General features: G+C 38.1%; 1 protein-coding gene across 1 annotated transcript in view; it reads right to left on the reverse strand.

The window, feature by feature from the left end:
- The window catches only part of LOC122809172 (FXYD domain-containing ion transport regulator 3-like), a 227919-nt gene that overhangs the window by 112011 nt on the left and 99529 nt on the right, over positions 1-16379 (reverse strand). The window contains exon 2 of the mRNA XM_044080463.1: positions 2992-3047. Within this exon, the coding sequence (XP_043936398.1) occupies positions 2992-3031 (40 nt within the window). The 5' untranslated portion in view covers positions 3032-3047. The remainder of the gene's footprint in view (positions 1-2991; positions 3048-16379) is intronic.

Below are 16379 nucleotides of genomic sequence, written 5' to 3' on the forward strand. Positions count from 1 at the left end.
CCTATGAAACGTAAGTACCAAGTAATAATTATGTTAATTGCAAACTGATTGTCAATTGATTGATTTGTGAATTTTAGTGGCTAGGTTCAGTCATATGTCTGTGGATTTTTATGATTTAAGCATGGTTTTGCAGTTTACATATTAGTTCTGATGAAGTTCTTAAACAAGTAAAAATAAAAGTGCTTAACTATTTTTCAGTAAACTGTTTGCTCACTTATACTGGTAGTTCCTTCATTAACTTTATTGGAAGTTGTTCTTGGTTTGTCTAATACTGTGGTTTAGTTAGAGGCTTATATTTTCTAAAATGTAGTACCACCTAAGTAATCACAGTGTTGGTCAGAAAAACTAAATCTTTACAGAGTAATGCAAGGTAGCTATCTATGCCATGCTACTAAATACCAAAAGTAAGTAGTCACAGGTGTTAAAACACGTTTCAGCCATACGGTATACTACTGTGACTGAACAGGATATCATTTATTAAGGACTGAATACAAAGTATGAACTTCTTCATCTTTAGAGTATGAGGACAGAGAGATTGTATGTCTGGAATTCCAAACAAGTTAAGCGAATATAACTATTCAGGGTCCTTCAGATAAACATATGAAATATCAAATGTATCACTGAATGGAGTGAGCAACCTAGGAATACAGTAGTTAGATCTCCCCTGCCCCATAAAATACACCACAGGACCACCAGTTTATGTACACTAAAATTCATTAAGAAATAACTTCCATCATATTTCCAGGGTCTCCTGCAGTCAAAGCACAAAACAAGCCAATATGGTTACTATTTTTAGACTAGAATATGTGTAAAGCTGAAAAATATGCATTTTGTCTGCAGTACAGAAAGGAGCCCTGTGCCAGCTTTATAACACATCTACAATGTTTTACCCACTTCTATCTGTTTAATATACAATAACACTGAATTACAACAGATTAGTGCAGAGGGTGCATGCAATCTACAAATATGTAATTATTTCCTCAGAAATGCTGCTAATTCTATCAATACTTCTTTCTTGTTGATTTTTATGGAATGTTAGTAATAAAATGACTTCTGTTTTTAGTACATGATGCCTTATTGTTGCTTAGTTTTTGAAGTAACAGTCCTGATGATCATTTTAATCTCAACTTCCCCTTCCCTTGTTTTACAAGACAAAAACACAAGCCCAAAGTAATTCTTCATTTGTCCCAGGCCGGTTGGTCTTAACCTACCATTTTGACAAAGATTCTTTCAGGCCACAGTATATAGACAGTTTGTGGCAACCACTAGTAAAACAATCAGTGCACTGAACTGGCCGGCCTTAGGCATAGGCCAACTAGGCGGCCGCCTAGGGCGCCGGTCTAGCAGGGGCACTTTTCCAGTATTTATGTGGTGTAGGTAGATCAGGATGGGGGCACCAGGTAATGAGTTGGGGGGCGCCGTGGAGCCCTTTTGCCTAGGGCACCAGTTGACCTAGGGCCGCTCCAACATAGCTGTGCTAAATACCGCTGCACATTTTAACATAAAGCAAGATTATTTTACAAAGTTCTTCTTGATAAATTAATTGGGCAAGCCTGCTGCAAGCTAGGTGAATCCGGCAAAGTAAGTTATCATAATCAGGAAAAAAATCTTAGCTTGTGCTGACCATAGAATCTTGGTCAACATCAGCACTCTTTGCAAGTGTTGTGAGTTACCTCTTAGCAAACATATTTAACATTAGAACCCATTAATTTTCTCATGACATGGACAGTAAAAAAGGCAACACATGACAAGTATTAAAATGTGTCTAATAGAAAAAACTGAAGTTTATGAAAAGCTCTGAAAAACTAGACAGAGCTGATTTATTAAAATGCAAAACTTATTACTTCTCAAAGAAGTTTGTTCATGAGTTATGTTGACTGACCACATGGATGCAAATGTTTAAGTACCTCTGACATTAGTGAGCCCCATCTGTACCCAATGGAGATGAGTACTGGACAGCTGATCATGACAGTGTACACATATGTATGCAGGAAATAAATAAATAAAAAAAAAACAACACAAAGAAAACTGCACTACTGATTTCTATTTCTTCAGTGGAGATGTCCATCAAGCTGGTCATATATTCTAAAAAAAAGCTCATTGTTTGTCTAATAGTCTTGATAATGATATGATAACTTATACAGAGGCAGGCTTACGAGATTATATAATTTGATTTCCTTTTAAAGACAAATATGTATAGGAAAACAGTGAGTTCTACTATACTACAAATGTATGATTATTTCAGTTACTTTTTTTTTGTAAATGAAAGGTTGGTTTATTAGTCACTCCTCAACTATCCTTCCTACGTATAGCAAACATTGGCTACTGAGCACCACTTAAGTTTGAATACTTTTATTTCATACTGCAGATAGTACTGTACTATTTTATTTTATGGGTAGGTGTGTGTATGTATGTATGTGTATATATTTGTCTATTTTCATCAGCAGCATATGCTTCTCAAAAATGTGAGAAAAATGTCAGCATGGATTTTGACTTCCACTAAGTAATTATATTCTACACAGCACAAGTGACTCAAACCTTTATTGGTTTATGCCTGTAATTTAACTACAAAACTTAATGAAAATTTGTCTGGAACAAAAGTAGTTCCTTTCTAAGCCTGGTAGTTGCTTAAGAAGTGTAAAAATGAAAACTATGCAAGCAGTGATTGCAATTGTACCATGGTTTTCAGACACAGATCAGCCAGAGTTCAGATTCTGTCACATTTTGGTGGTCTGATCTTATTGTGTCACAGTGCCACAATGCGGAAGATCAAACAAATTTATCTGTACAGATTAATACCCTGTATCCAGCAAGTACAAGTAGCTAAACATACACACACACACACACACACACACACACACACACACACACACACACACACACACACACACACACCTTTTCAGTCCTAGCATCTTCCATTGATTTAGAGCCTCACACAGAAAGACGTTTGCTCATTTATACCATGATAAGATTGCAATGCATATTTCTCACCTGTTAGTAGTGTAAACAGGACAAAACACACTTTTCCCATCTTGTATGCACTGTTCCTATAAATAAAAAGCAAGCATTAAAAATTCTGCCACATAACTATGTAATAATATAGCAATTCTTAAAGCTAGCTACATGCTGAAGAGTTATATTGAATATGTGGGATTGACCACGGCAAAAGATTAAAGTTTACGTCTGAAACCAGATATATGTCCTATACAGGCTTCATCCATTGTTATCCTTGTTCTACATCAGAAAAGTATGCCATGCATTGGTCCACAGCAACATTTTAAAACTGTAGTAGTATATGTGCAATTAAAAAATAATAAGTGTATAAAAAAATCACCCACCCCAGAAAAAAATACAAAAAAGCAAAAAAAAGTACATTTTCAGAAATTAGTATAGATTAATGATGCCTTTGTTCTTTTCTTGCACTATAACTGCTAGGTATATGGTTCTAGTCTTAATATTTTAACAATATATCATATGTATTATCACTCAAAAAATCACTAGTTTATACAACATTTTGTCTATGAAAAGATGACATCAAAGCAAAATGGAATATTACGTATATAGAATTCTATTTCAGAGGTTCTTGAAGACCTTTTTTTAATGAGCTAAAGAGACACATAAAAAACTGAAATGTGAGAGTTTTTTAAGAAGATACAAGCAACACATGGATGTTGTACGTCCATCTGATAGACTGAGAACCTCTATGCCACAACATTTTTCTAGATACTTTATAAATTATTTAATAGTTTTCTTCAAATATTACATGCCATACACTTAAAGAAGTTTCAGTATGGATATGTTCAATGTATCCAGCATATGTTTGTTATTAACAGAAGAAATATAATTATTCAGAAGTATTAACTGAAATATTGCATTCAATGGCTTTACAAAACAATTCTCCATCTTTTGGCTTTTTCCCAGTTAGGGGTTGCCACAGCGGATCACCTGTAAGCACATGAATGGTAGTGGAGTTTTACGGTGTCGACTTGCCAGCCCATCCCCCAACCTTCCACAGAAGGCACACACATGCAAGCACTCACACCTAGGGCCAATGTAGAGTGCCCAATCCACCTACAGCATGTCTTTGGGATGAAACCAGAGCAGCCATTTTTTGGGTTAGGAATTGTCCCATAACCCCAAGTAGCAGGATGAAAAATTTTCATCATAACCCCCAAAGCAACAGGGCCAATTACAACAACTCCTGCTACTTACATTCATCTTAGAGCCACTGCAAGTAGACATAAGGAGAAACCCTCCTTGCAGTGGCCACCATTTTGCAGCTAAAATGTTATCTACTGATTCCACTGGAATTTATTCAACAGCTATTCATTTCACAGATTAAAATATCTTCTATCTTCCACTGTACCAGCTGTGAAAATTTATCTTTGGACCACCTAAGCAATGGATCATTTATCCCCGCTGAAGTGAGAAATTCGATGAAAGGACTTATATCACACTTATAATTTGATAATTAAAATTTATGCTATTAACAGACATGGTAGAAATATGTCTTGCACATTTTATAGTAACAAAAATTTCAACCTCAGCCTCTCCACAGGCTACGTGTCCATAGAATGGCACATAGCAATCGTTATTCCTCTCCACAAAGGAGGGGCCACAACTGACCCTGGTAACTTTTGCACCATAAGCCTGACTAGTCTGGTCTGCAAGGTTATGGAGCGCATCATCATGGAACTCATTAACAAAGACATTGGGAACCTCCAAACACTTGACCTGACCCAGTTCAACTTTGTTAAGGGCAGATCATGCCTACTAAACCTGGTTGACTTCTTCGAGACAGTCACCAAGGCCATAGAAGAGGGAAAGGTGGTTCACACAGCCTACCTTAACCTCGCCAAGGCTTTCGACACCATTCCCCACTCGGGTATTACAGAAAAACTCACCAGCCTGAACATAAAGCCCTACGTCATGAGATGGGTTGCCAACTGGCTTACAGACAGAACTCACATGGTAAGAATAGTGGTCTCCAGGTCTGACTCCAAACCAGTCACAAGTGGTGTCCCACAAGGCTTGGTCCTGGGGCCCCTACTGTTTGGCATATACTTTTCAGAAATACAGGCAAACACAGGAGGACTATGGCTAACCAAGTTCACCGAAGACTGCAAACTGGGAGCCATAACTGACTCTCCAGCTGACACGGACATCCTCCAAAAGGGACACCTGGTGTCAAAGTCATGGCCTCAAGCTAAATGCCAAAAAATGCATAGTCATCCCGTTTGGAAAGAACAAAACACTCACGAATTACCACATAGGTGGCAGCTCCCTTAATACAGAAGAGGTAATAAGAGATCTGGGGACCCAAGTAGATAGTAATCTCTCCTTTGACAATCATACTGCCAAAGTAGTTAGGAAATCCTTCTATGTGGCCCATCTAATTACTAAAGGGTTTGCATCTAGAAATAAAGAGGTTATAGTGCCCCTCTACTCGTCACTCATTAGACCCATCATAGAATACAATGCCCCATTTGGGATGTACCTCACAAGACACTTCCAACAGCTGGAAAGACCACAAGAGTACCTCACCAAGAGGATTACTGGTCTCAAATATATGTCCTATGCAGACCGACTGAAAAAACTCTGGCTGTACTCAGTGGCATATCGCTTACTCAGAGGTGATCTCTGCCTGACTTACAAAGCCATGTCCAACTCAGAATTGATGGACATGCTCCACCTAAAGAAATCTGAGTCACTGTGAGTCACGTGCTCTAGTGAGCTAAACCTAGCCACAATAATAAATCGAACATGCTGGAGGGATAGATTCCTGTCACAGATACTCCCCATGCTTTGGAACAAGATTCCAAATTACATCAGGCAGAGCCCCTCACTAACACACTTCAAGAGAAACCTTGATGAGTGGATGGTAACAGAAAATACACCCCTGGGATCACTTCATTGGCTCTGCTTGACAGAGGATCAGTTAATTAATCAATGGGGCGGCGAAAGCCGACATACTCTGGCTAGGCTTATAAATGCCCTTGGGCAGATAGCCTAATACCTACCTATGAACCTAAATATCCTCTTTTTTTCTGTTGATAATAGGTATGCCATGATAACTATTTTTTGGGGGGTAGCTCTTAAAGGTATACACTTTGTAAGTCATTATCTCATAATAAAAAATAGTAACAGATGCAGGACCGAAAGGAAAAACTGATAAACAAACGGTTCAGGCAGCAGCAGGTGTCAGCCAGTAGAAAGCTTTATTTTTTTTTTAATTCACCACAAGCACTTTCACCCTGACAACAATACAGGGCTTTTTCAAGTGTAAATGCAAGCATAAAATCAGGTCTGTAAGTACTCCCATTCATGAAAAAGGTGCCACTTTGGACAATTACGCAAAAAGTAGAATACAATTCAGAAAAGGTAACTGTATGACTAGGGGTATAGTATATTTAGCTTTATGTAAGGACTGCCCAGCATTTTATGTTGGAAAGTCTGAAAGGGCACTAAAAATGCGGATTTATGAACACACTTACAACGTTAAAAAGAAAAATTTGAATAGTGCACTATATAGGCACCTGCATACAGAACCCAGTCATGTAGGGTTTCTTTTTGGGATTTTGGAACAGGTATGTGTGGACCCTAGAGGGGCGATTGGGAGAATTGGTTAGGCTGCAGGGAAACCTTTTGGCAGTTGAAACTGAATGCATCCCAACCCCCAGGGCTAAACGATCATATTTCAATTAAGCCCTTTTTAAAGAAGAAAAGTGAAAAATTGTAATAAATTAAATTTTTACACATCTTTTGTAGTTTATGTTGTGAAAAGCTTTTTATGCTTAACAATGTATGATTAAATATTTGTAATGAATTTATAACACGTTACTTAATGTATAGGGACGATTGTAAAATGTGCTTTTGATTACATCTACCTGTGGGTTGTTGTGTAATATTTGTTATGTTTTTAGAGTGCCTCTTTAAAATTTTTTGGCGCCTTTTTCATGAATGGGAGTACTTATAGACCCGATTTTATGCTTGCAAATATTTACACTTGAAAAAGCCCTGTATTGCTGTCAGGGTGAAAGTGCTTGTGGTGAATTTTTAAACAAATAAACCTTTGTACTGGCTGACACCTGCTGCTGCCTTTGTACTGGCTGACACCTGCTGCTGCCTTTGTACTGGCCGACACCTGCTGCTGCCTTTGTACTGGCTGACACCTGCTGCTGCCTTTGTACTGGCCGACACCTGCTGCTGCCTTTGTACTGGCTGACACCTGCTGCTGCCTTTGTACTGGCCGACACCTGCTGCTGTCTTTGTACTGGCCGACACCTGCTGCTGCCTTTGTACTGGCTGACACCTGCTGCTGCCTTTGTACTGGCTGACACCTGCTGCTGCCTTTGTACTGGCTGACACCTGCTGCTGCCTTTGTACTGGCCGACACCTGCTGCTGCCTTTGTACTGGCTGACACCTGCTGCTGCCTTTGTACTGGCCGACGCCTGCTGCTGCCTTTGTACTGGCCGACACCTGCTGCTGCCTGCACCGTTTGTTTGATTATTGTTATCTCATAATGTTGGTATTTAAATGGCAGGTGCAGAAACAGAATCAAAGGATGTGCTTAATTCAATGAGAATGTATGTACTGCACATTAAAGTGCAAATGGCGAGACTGTGCAACATGTTTCTTTTATTTATGAGAGCACAGATTTATGCCATCATGTCAACCTCCTGAATGTCAGATGCCATAGAACAAACCTCCTTAATGATGACTGCCATAGCACCAATAGTTAGAAGGTTGAAAAATAAAATAAAAGAAAAAAATTGCTTTTGCAGGAGGCAAGTCCCCCTGCACCTCCCATACACCCTGCTAATTATATATATTTACTCCAATATACCCCCAATCCCTGCTGTAGTGCGACCACACAATATAGGCCCCCAGTTATTAACACATGTTGACATTTCTGACATCGACCTATGGGGGGTTACTGTTCTAGCAGTTCACATGTACATCCGTCATCTTATTATCATGAACCTGTAAGCACACACATCAGCATAATGCAGCTATGATAGTGGACTCTCTCTCTAATCATTGTATTTCTTACCTGCACATTATGGATTTTGAAGCAATCCACTGGCATGGTGAAAACCAGTTTCAAAAGGTAATGGAAAAATATTAAAGCTTTATGCAGTCTGCGTAATGCCTTCATTTTTGATTTATCAATGTTTATTATGCTGCTACTCTCACCACAATATATGGACACATAGTTATAGCAAAACGCAGCACACACAAACAAGCTCTAAAAGCATATCAGTTATTTGATTCACTGTGGAACTTACAATGTTATGGTCCAGTCCCCAGGTTTCATCATCTGCATTCTCTGCTGGCTGCTAAGTATCTACACTTTTATATGTAAATCAGTGATATAACATGGGGGTTCTATTCACAAAAATGTACATCACTAATTTAAAACACGTATTGCTGCCAGATTCCTCAGTGTACACAGCAGGTACAATAAAGGAAACTGCTTTCATCCTTTCATTCTTTCTTTAAGTATAACCAGCTCTTCATCCACTCCATGTTACCCTTCCAAAGTGTACATTAATCTGTATTTAGTACCAGTGGGAAAGAGTAGTTCCTTAGCATTTTACTCCTAATTTTAAACAGCAGGAAGTACTCACTACCGTAATTAATAATAGGGCTAATGAGCTGTGATAGCTGTTCTTTTGTTATTGAAAATGAATCAAATATCTATTAGTAGAATGACTTTTGAGCATAGTCTTCGCTCCTGACTACACCTAAGAAGAAATGGGTTCAGTTAATGGCCCTTCTATTGAAGGATCCAGAGAGGAGGGGGTGGGACAGAGATGCAGACGACCGACTCATCCATCCTGAGGGAGACTGTTGAAAGAGCCTCACCAGAGGACTGCTGTTTGGGAGTAAGCCATGAATGTTGTTTCTGCACTAGGAAATTGAGGGAGTGTAAATCTGCCAAAGAATGCACAGCACTGCAGCTATTGGCTCAAGAATTGTGCAAGTGTGTGCCATGAACTGACCTCAGAATAGAGGGCAATGAATGCACCATTTTTCTCGCAGTAGAGCTGTGTACTACGAACATTTAAAAACTTTGCTAAATCTTAGTGGATGACTGCCATAGTCTATATATATATATATATATATATATATATATATATATATATATATATATATATATATATATATATATATATATATATATATGTTGTTGTTGTTGTCTTTCGGCTTTTCCCAGTTAGGGGTCGCCACAGCAGAACTCCGGTCCGCTAATGATTGGTAGTTGATTTTCACGAACGTTGAGGTGCCAGCTCAACGTTCAACCTTCAACAAAGGCACGCCCATTTACGCATGTCTTTCGAATGCCCACTTAACCATGCAGAGGACATGCAGACTCCACACAGAAGGCACTCCCCACACTCCAGCTGAGAATCGAACGGGAGAACCTCTTGCTACTTGGGTCGATTGATCATATCATCGACCCACTTCCACAAAAAGTCACAATGCCGAATTCTGATATTGTCAAATTATATCCCAAATTCGACCTTAGAACAAGTGTTAACATAGGTCGAGATAGGGGCAAGATTTGTACTTCGACAATGTTGAAGTTCGACATTGTTACCGTTTGACACTCCAGACTTTGTTGATAGTAAACAAAATGAAAGAAAATTCACCGAGCTAGCACACTGAGAACGTTTATTAATAGACAAAACAGAAAACAGAAAATGGTGAGCGCTTTCACAACATAAAGTTGCTTCATCAGACAACAGTAAAAGGCTTACACTCTATTTAAATAGTCAAATATCCATTACTCAATTAACTAATTAGGGTTAGCAAGCTGTACACAATCAAATTCAAGAGAAGCTTACCACAGTGAATCCTACAATAAAGATGCACTATGCATATAATGTTACACACAAAGTTACTAAGCATATATAACCACACTATATACAGTGTAAAAAAACATGCACATACATATATAAGATAAAACAACGACAGTAAGACATATAAAAAAACTACTAAAAACATCTAAAATATCTTCTAAAAGATCTAAAAATCAGTGCATGAGTGGTTGAGCCTTCAAAAAGGGAACCAAAGTAGTGGCAGCATTCAACCCAGGAAACTTCTCAGCGTTAAGCTTCAGTATCCATTTTTGCTCATGCCCCTCTGTAATATTTTCTATGTCACCACCTCTAGGGTTCGTATAAATATGTTGCAAAACCAAAAATTTAAAAGAATGTGAACGATCATTAGACATAACGTGACAGGCCAGAGCACTGGATTGTTTACAGTTGGTAATGTCTCTCACATGTTCTAAAATACGATCTTTCAACATTCTATTCGTTTTACCTACATAATAAGCATGGCATTGTTGACAAAAACAAAAATAAACAACATCAGTGGTTCTACAATCTGAATATTGATTAGAATGTAACGGAAAATGCCTGGTAGGATTCACATAATTATTTTTGTTATAAACAAACTGACAAGCACTACAGTTCCTACATGGAAAAGTTCCACGGCGAACAGAGTGAGTTAACTTTTTGCGTGTTTCCCCATGGCAAAGGTGTTGTTTAAGTGACTTGCTATTCTTAAAACTGAAATGTGGAATCAGTCCAACCTTGTCTACAAGGCCAGGAACTTCTTGTAAAAGGCACCAGTATTTCTTAACAACATCCACATATTGATTAATGTTGCTAGAAAACTGGAGAACCACTCTAAAGTCATTCTCAGCTGTGGCACTGTGTGTTGCATCTGCGATCGCTCTGTTGTGATTATAATAAGGTTTGCACCTAGTATCTCTAAGCTTCCAGGCATCAGATATTGCATTATCAATGTCTGCACTAGAATATCCTCTAGCCAGAAACTCAATTTTCAAGTTATTCAATGCAGCTACTGCATCATTGTCATTACTATGTAGCCTGAGTGTCCTAAAATCTTGCCCTCTTAACACATTCCTAGGAATGTGTCTAGGGTGCATACTAGATTTATGCAGCAATGTGTTCTTTCTAGTTGGTTTATGGTATATAGTACTGCGGAGATGATTCAAATCAGATTTACTGATTTTGACATCAAGAAAACTTATGTCAGTGGCCGAACTCTGGTGTGTAAACCTTAAAAAATCAGTTGTTGAATGCAAATAATCCAAAAATTGGTCTAGATCAGAGCCGGAGCCCTTCCATAACATAAAAGCGTCATCTACAAACCTAACATACCACAGTATTTGTCCAAAGAAAGGATTAGTGGCAGACAAATTGTTTTGCTCTTCCCAACTGACCAGTGCTAAGTTGGCGTAGCTATTGGCACAAGCAGTGCCCATTGCCACGCCAACTTTTTGCAGGAAAAACTGTTCTTGAAACATAACAATATTATTTTCTAAAATTATTTCTAATAGGGTGCAGATTAACTGTATCTTATTGTTAGTCAAAAGTTTGTGCACAGTAAGAAAATATCTAATACTATCAACACCCCAAACATTTGGTATACTGGTAAACAGAGATTCTATATCCATGGTCACAAGAACAAATTCCTCATCTCTATCTATCGTCTCCATCCTATTATGTAGCCGCTGTAAGAACATCTTAGTGTCCTTTAAAATTGTATAACAGCTGTCCAGAAAACCATGTAAAGTCCCTTCTACATATATGGAGAGGGGCTCAGTACACCAGCCACTACCTGAAACAATAGGTCTCATAGGTGGAAATAACAAGTCCTTGTGAATTTTAGGTAGACCATACATCCTGGGAGCAACAGGCTTATGAACATCGAAATACTTAAAAAGTGAATCATCAATCAAATTAGTTATTAACAAGTCAAAAATTAGAAAAGAAACTTTATCTATGATGGCATTCACCATAGACTTAGAAATACGTTGATATGTGGTAGTATCAAGTAACAGTTTCTCCATTTGTGTAACATATAAATCTTTATCTAAAACAACAATGCCGCCTCCTTTGTCAGCCTGTTTAATGATCAATGAATGTAGGCTTTTTAAATCTTGCAAAGCTCTGTACTCTCCAGTAGTCAGATTATAAAATGACATGTTACAAACAGATAGAGCATTCAGCTCCCTAAAAGCAATCTCACATGCATCAATAAAACGTTGAATACCTATGGGTGTAGCTGGAATAAAAGTACTAGGTTGTCTATACATACAGGCTTGGTTATATATATATTGGTGTTGCCTGCAGAAAAAATACATTTTAGAGAGAGATTCCTACCCAAAAGTCTTAAATATTTTAACATTTCTGCAGGATCAGCCCTCCTGGCAGGAATAAATGATAGACCTTTGTTAAGTAAACTGAGCTGTTCCATAGTTAAGTTAAAAGAAGAAATATTGAAGACTAAACCTGGGTCTATAGACGTCTCTTCTTGGATTGCTGGGCAGCTCCATCCATTATAGGAGCCCTGGGTGCTTTGTTGTTGTAGGTTAGACTTTTGGAGCGAGTCCTGAATGGCAGCGCTGCCTTCAGTGAGAAATCGCCCTTCTTTGAGCTGTCTAAAAAAACACTAGTATCTTTCTTACTAGCAGGTGATGGAATAACATTTCCAGCTGGTATACATGAAATGCTGGATGTATACGACGTAACCGTCAATGCATACGAAGGTGTGATAGTGTTAAGAGTCTGATCTCCAGCTATAGGAGTTGCAAAGTTGTCCAAAGCAGTAGAGGAAGCTTGTACATTCAAGGCGACATGCTGAGCGTTCGTAGGCATGGACGCCATAACTGGCCGATCAGCCGGAATACCGGAAGTAAGGCCGGAAGCGCTAGCTGCACTGTCAAATGCTTGAATGGTATTCGGAGCAAAATTCAAAGTGCTGTTGCCTTGATTAGGTCTATTAGTAGCTTCTTTGGGCCAAGAAAACACATTATTCTTGGCAAAATCAGCTTTGTCTCTATTGAGTTTGGATAGTTTAACAGTCTGCAATCTCTTTTCGTATGCTATGATGTTATCTTGTAATTGACTCATTTTGTTCAGGGTTATGTCACATGAAAAGCTGTCTGTAATCTTAGATTCTAGGTCAATGATCTGTGACTTCAGATCTACTTCTATAGGTAGAAAAAATTCCAGTAAGAGTTCCATATACTTGGAACTAAATTGCAAGTTCAATTCTTGCCACTTACGAAGTAAAACTGGATATGCATCCCCATAAGTGGGCATATTCAATATTCTCAGTCCACGTGGAATGATCCTGGCTTCCAAAGAAGCTTGCAAATGCAGTCGCTGCCATTGTAACCTTTTATATTTGTACATCAAGTTCTCTAAGCTTTTATATTGTTGAAAAAATTCAGGTAGACGTTGATTTGTAGAGAAAGTGTCATTCACATCAGCATTTGTCTCCAAATTCAGTAATGGATTAACTGGAATATCCAAAATCCTTAGAAAATGATGATGCTGTCCACTCATGGACTGTTCAGTTGTAGTATCCTCCATTAGACTGTGTGCCCCTTGACCGAATAAAAGAAAATAGTATAAAAATCAAAAACAGTCGTAGGTAAAAGCAAGGTGCAAAAAGGAGCCCAAACAAAATCAAAGAAAATGCACCGAGCTAGCACACTGAGAACATTTATTAATAGACAAAACAGAAAATGGTGAGGGCTTTCACAACATAAAGTTGCTTCATCAGACAACAGTAAAAGGCTTACACTCTATTTAAATAGTCAAATATCCATTACTCAATTGAGTTTCTGGCTAGAGGATATTCTAGTGCAGACATTGATAATGCAATATCTGATGCCTGGAAGCTTAGAGATACTAGGTGCAAACCTTATTATAATCACAACAGAGCGATTGCAGATGCAACACACAGTGCCACAGCTGAGAATGACTTTAGTGTGGTTCTCCAGTTTTCTAGCAACATTAATCAATATGTGGATGTTGTTAAAAAATACTGGTACCTTTTACAAGAAGTTCCTGGCCTTGTAGACAAGGTTGGACTGCTTCCACATTTCAGTTTTAAGAATAGCAAGTCACTTAAACAACACCTTTACCATGGGGAAACACGCAAAAAGTTAACTCACTCTGTTCGCCGTGGAACTTTTCCATGTAGGAACTGTAGTGCTTGTCAGTTTGTTTATAACAAAAATAATTATGTGCATCCTACCAGGCATTTTTCGTTACATTCTAATCAATATTCAGATTGTAGAACCACTGATGTTGTTTATTTTTGTTTTTGTCAACAATGCCATGTTTATTATGTAGGCAAAACGAATAGAATGTTGAAAGATCGTATTTTAGAACATGTGAGAGACATTACCAACTGTAAACAATCCAGTGCTCTGGCCTGTCACGTTATGTCTAATGATCGTTCACATTCTTTTAAATTTTTGGTTTTGCAACATATTTATATGAACCCTAGAGGTGGTGACATAGAAAATATTACAGAGGGGCATGAGCAAAAATGGATACTGAAGCTTAACGCTGAGAAGTTTCCTAGGTTGAATGCTGCCACTACTTTGGTTCCCTTTTTGAAGGCTCGACCACTCATGCACTGATTTTTAGATCTTTTAGAAGATATTTTAGATGTTTTTAGTAGTTTTTTTATATGTCTTACTGTCGTTGTTTTATCTTATATATGTATGTGCATGTTTTTTTACACTGTATATAGTGTGGTTATATATGCTTAGTAACTTTGTGTGTAACATTATATGCATAGTGCATCTTTATTGTAGGATTCACTGTGGTAAGCTTCTCTTGAATTTGATTGTGTACAGCTTGCTAACCCTAATTAGTTAATTGAGTAATGGATATTTGACTATTTAAATAGAGTGTAAGCCTTTTACTGTTGTCTGATGAAGCAACTTTATGTTGTGAAAGCGCTCACCATTTTCTGTTTTCTGTTTTGTCTATTAATAAATGTTCTCAGTGTGCTAGCTCAGTGCATTTTCTTTCATGTTGTTTGGGCTCCTTTTTGCACCTTGCTTTTACCTACGACCGTTTTTGTTTTTTATACTATTTGTTGATAGTAAACCTATATATATATATATATATATATATATATATATATATATATATATACACACACACACACACACACACACACACACACACACACACACACACACACACACACACACACACACAATATGATAATAGTTTGATAATAGCTTGATTTCCTCCCTGATGTCCATGAAAAGGAATCACATATGGGCTTGATGGATGCACAAGGGATAACAGCCAAATTAGCTATGTAAAAAGAGCCAATTTTGTCATTTCCCTGGACCCCAAATGCCCTTCTCATTCTGTAACCAGCAACTACACCTACACTTACTTTAGACTGCTGTAGGGTTATGATGTTTGTATAATGCAAACATGATTCTTAACTTGCAACAGCTAATGAAGCAAGGTGAAACCTCAGTGAGGTTTTCTATTTTTATATATTTCAGTGGGAATTTATGCTCAGGGACATAGGTTGAGAATTTCTTTGAACTTATCCACTATCATTAGCATGCCTTCTGCGAGGCATCTGGTTGCGAAATATTATAGTTGCACAGATCAGTTATATCCCCAAAGGGACTTTGAAAGAGTATATTCAAAAATAAAGATAAATAATACTGACATCTCACCTGACCCACATTACCTTGCATGAGTGATGCCTGAAAGATAGCACTTTTTAGTGTCATGACCCATGAATCCAAAATAAATTATATAATCTTCTTTCCTCAGTTTATTATAAAGGGAGTAGCTGTCACATGTCAGATATGGGCTCCTTTTCCATCACCCAGGAACTTTATTTATTTTTTATTTTGTCCACACCTGCTGCCAATCAGATGTCCATAACTGGTATTCCCACCTCCCTGATATCCTCTTACCTTCTCTGGCTTAACTTCCCCTTGACTAGAGGTCTATCACATTGTCCATGCTTTGGGAGATTGGGTTAATTTAATAAAGGCTTGGAGGAGGCTGATAGGGTTGATGATTTATCTGATCTTAGGGTCATTTTCATGGTGACAGGGGCTTTTCTTTTTAAGCCCTATCTCTCACAGACATTCTAGGCTACTTCACAAAAAGCTGCATGTAATGATGTCATGAAGAAAATATCCCCATCTCCACAGTGATGTCTTCCTAAATGCCTGTGTCAGTGGTATCATCATTACTGCTTATGGCTCACTACTATTTACCCCATGACACTTCGGCACCTCTCACCCCATTGGAGAGGTGAGCACGCTCTAGAAATCATTCCTCTTCCACTTCATTCCAGCTCCAGTAGGTGTTTGAGTCGTTTAATACAGGCCACCTAGTTCATAGTCAGGGATTTATCTTTTTTGTCAATAGAGCTGCCAATGAAGTTTACTTCTGATGTGCAAAATCACATTCTGTGCAAGAAGTAAATGTGTCTTTACATTAGTTCTAAACACAGAGCTATAAAATAGAATTTGGAAACTGCACTTAAA

The sequence above is a fragment of the Protopterus annectens genome, chromosome 8.part0 (genome assembly GCF_019279795.1).
Source record: "Protopterus annectens isolate FY-2018-M chromosome 8.part0, PAN1.0, whole genome shotgun sequence".
Lineage (NCBI taxonomy): Eukaryota > Metazoa > Chordata > Ceratodontiformes > Protopteridae > Protopterus > Protopterus annectens.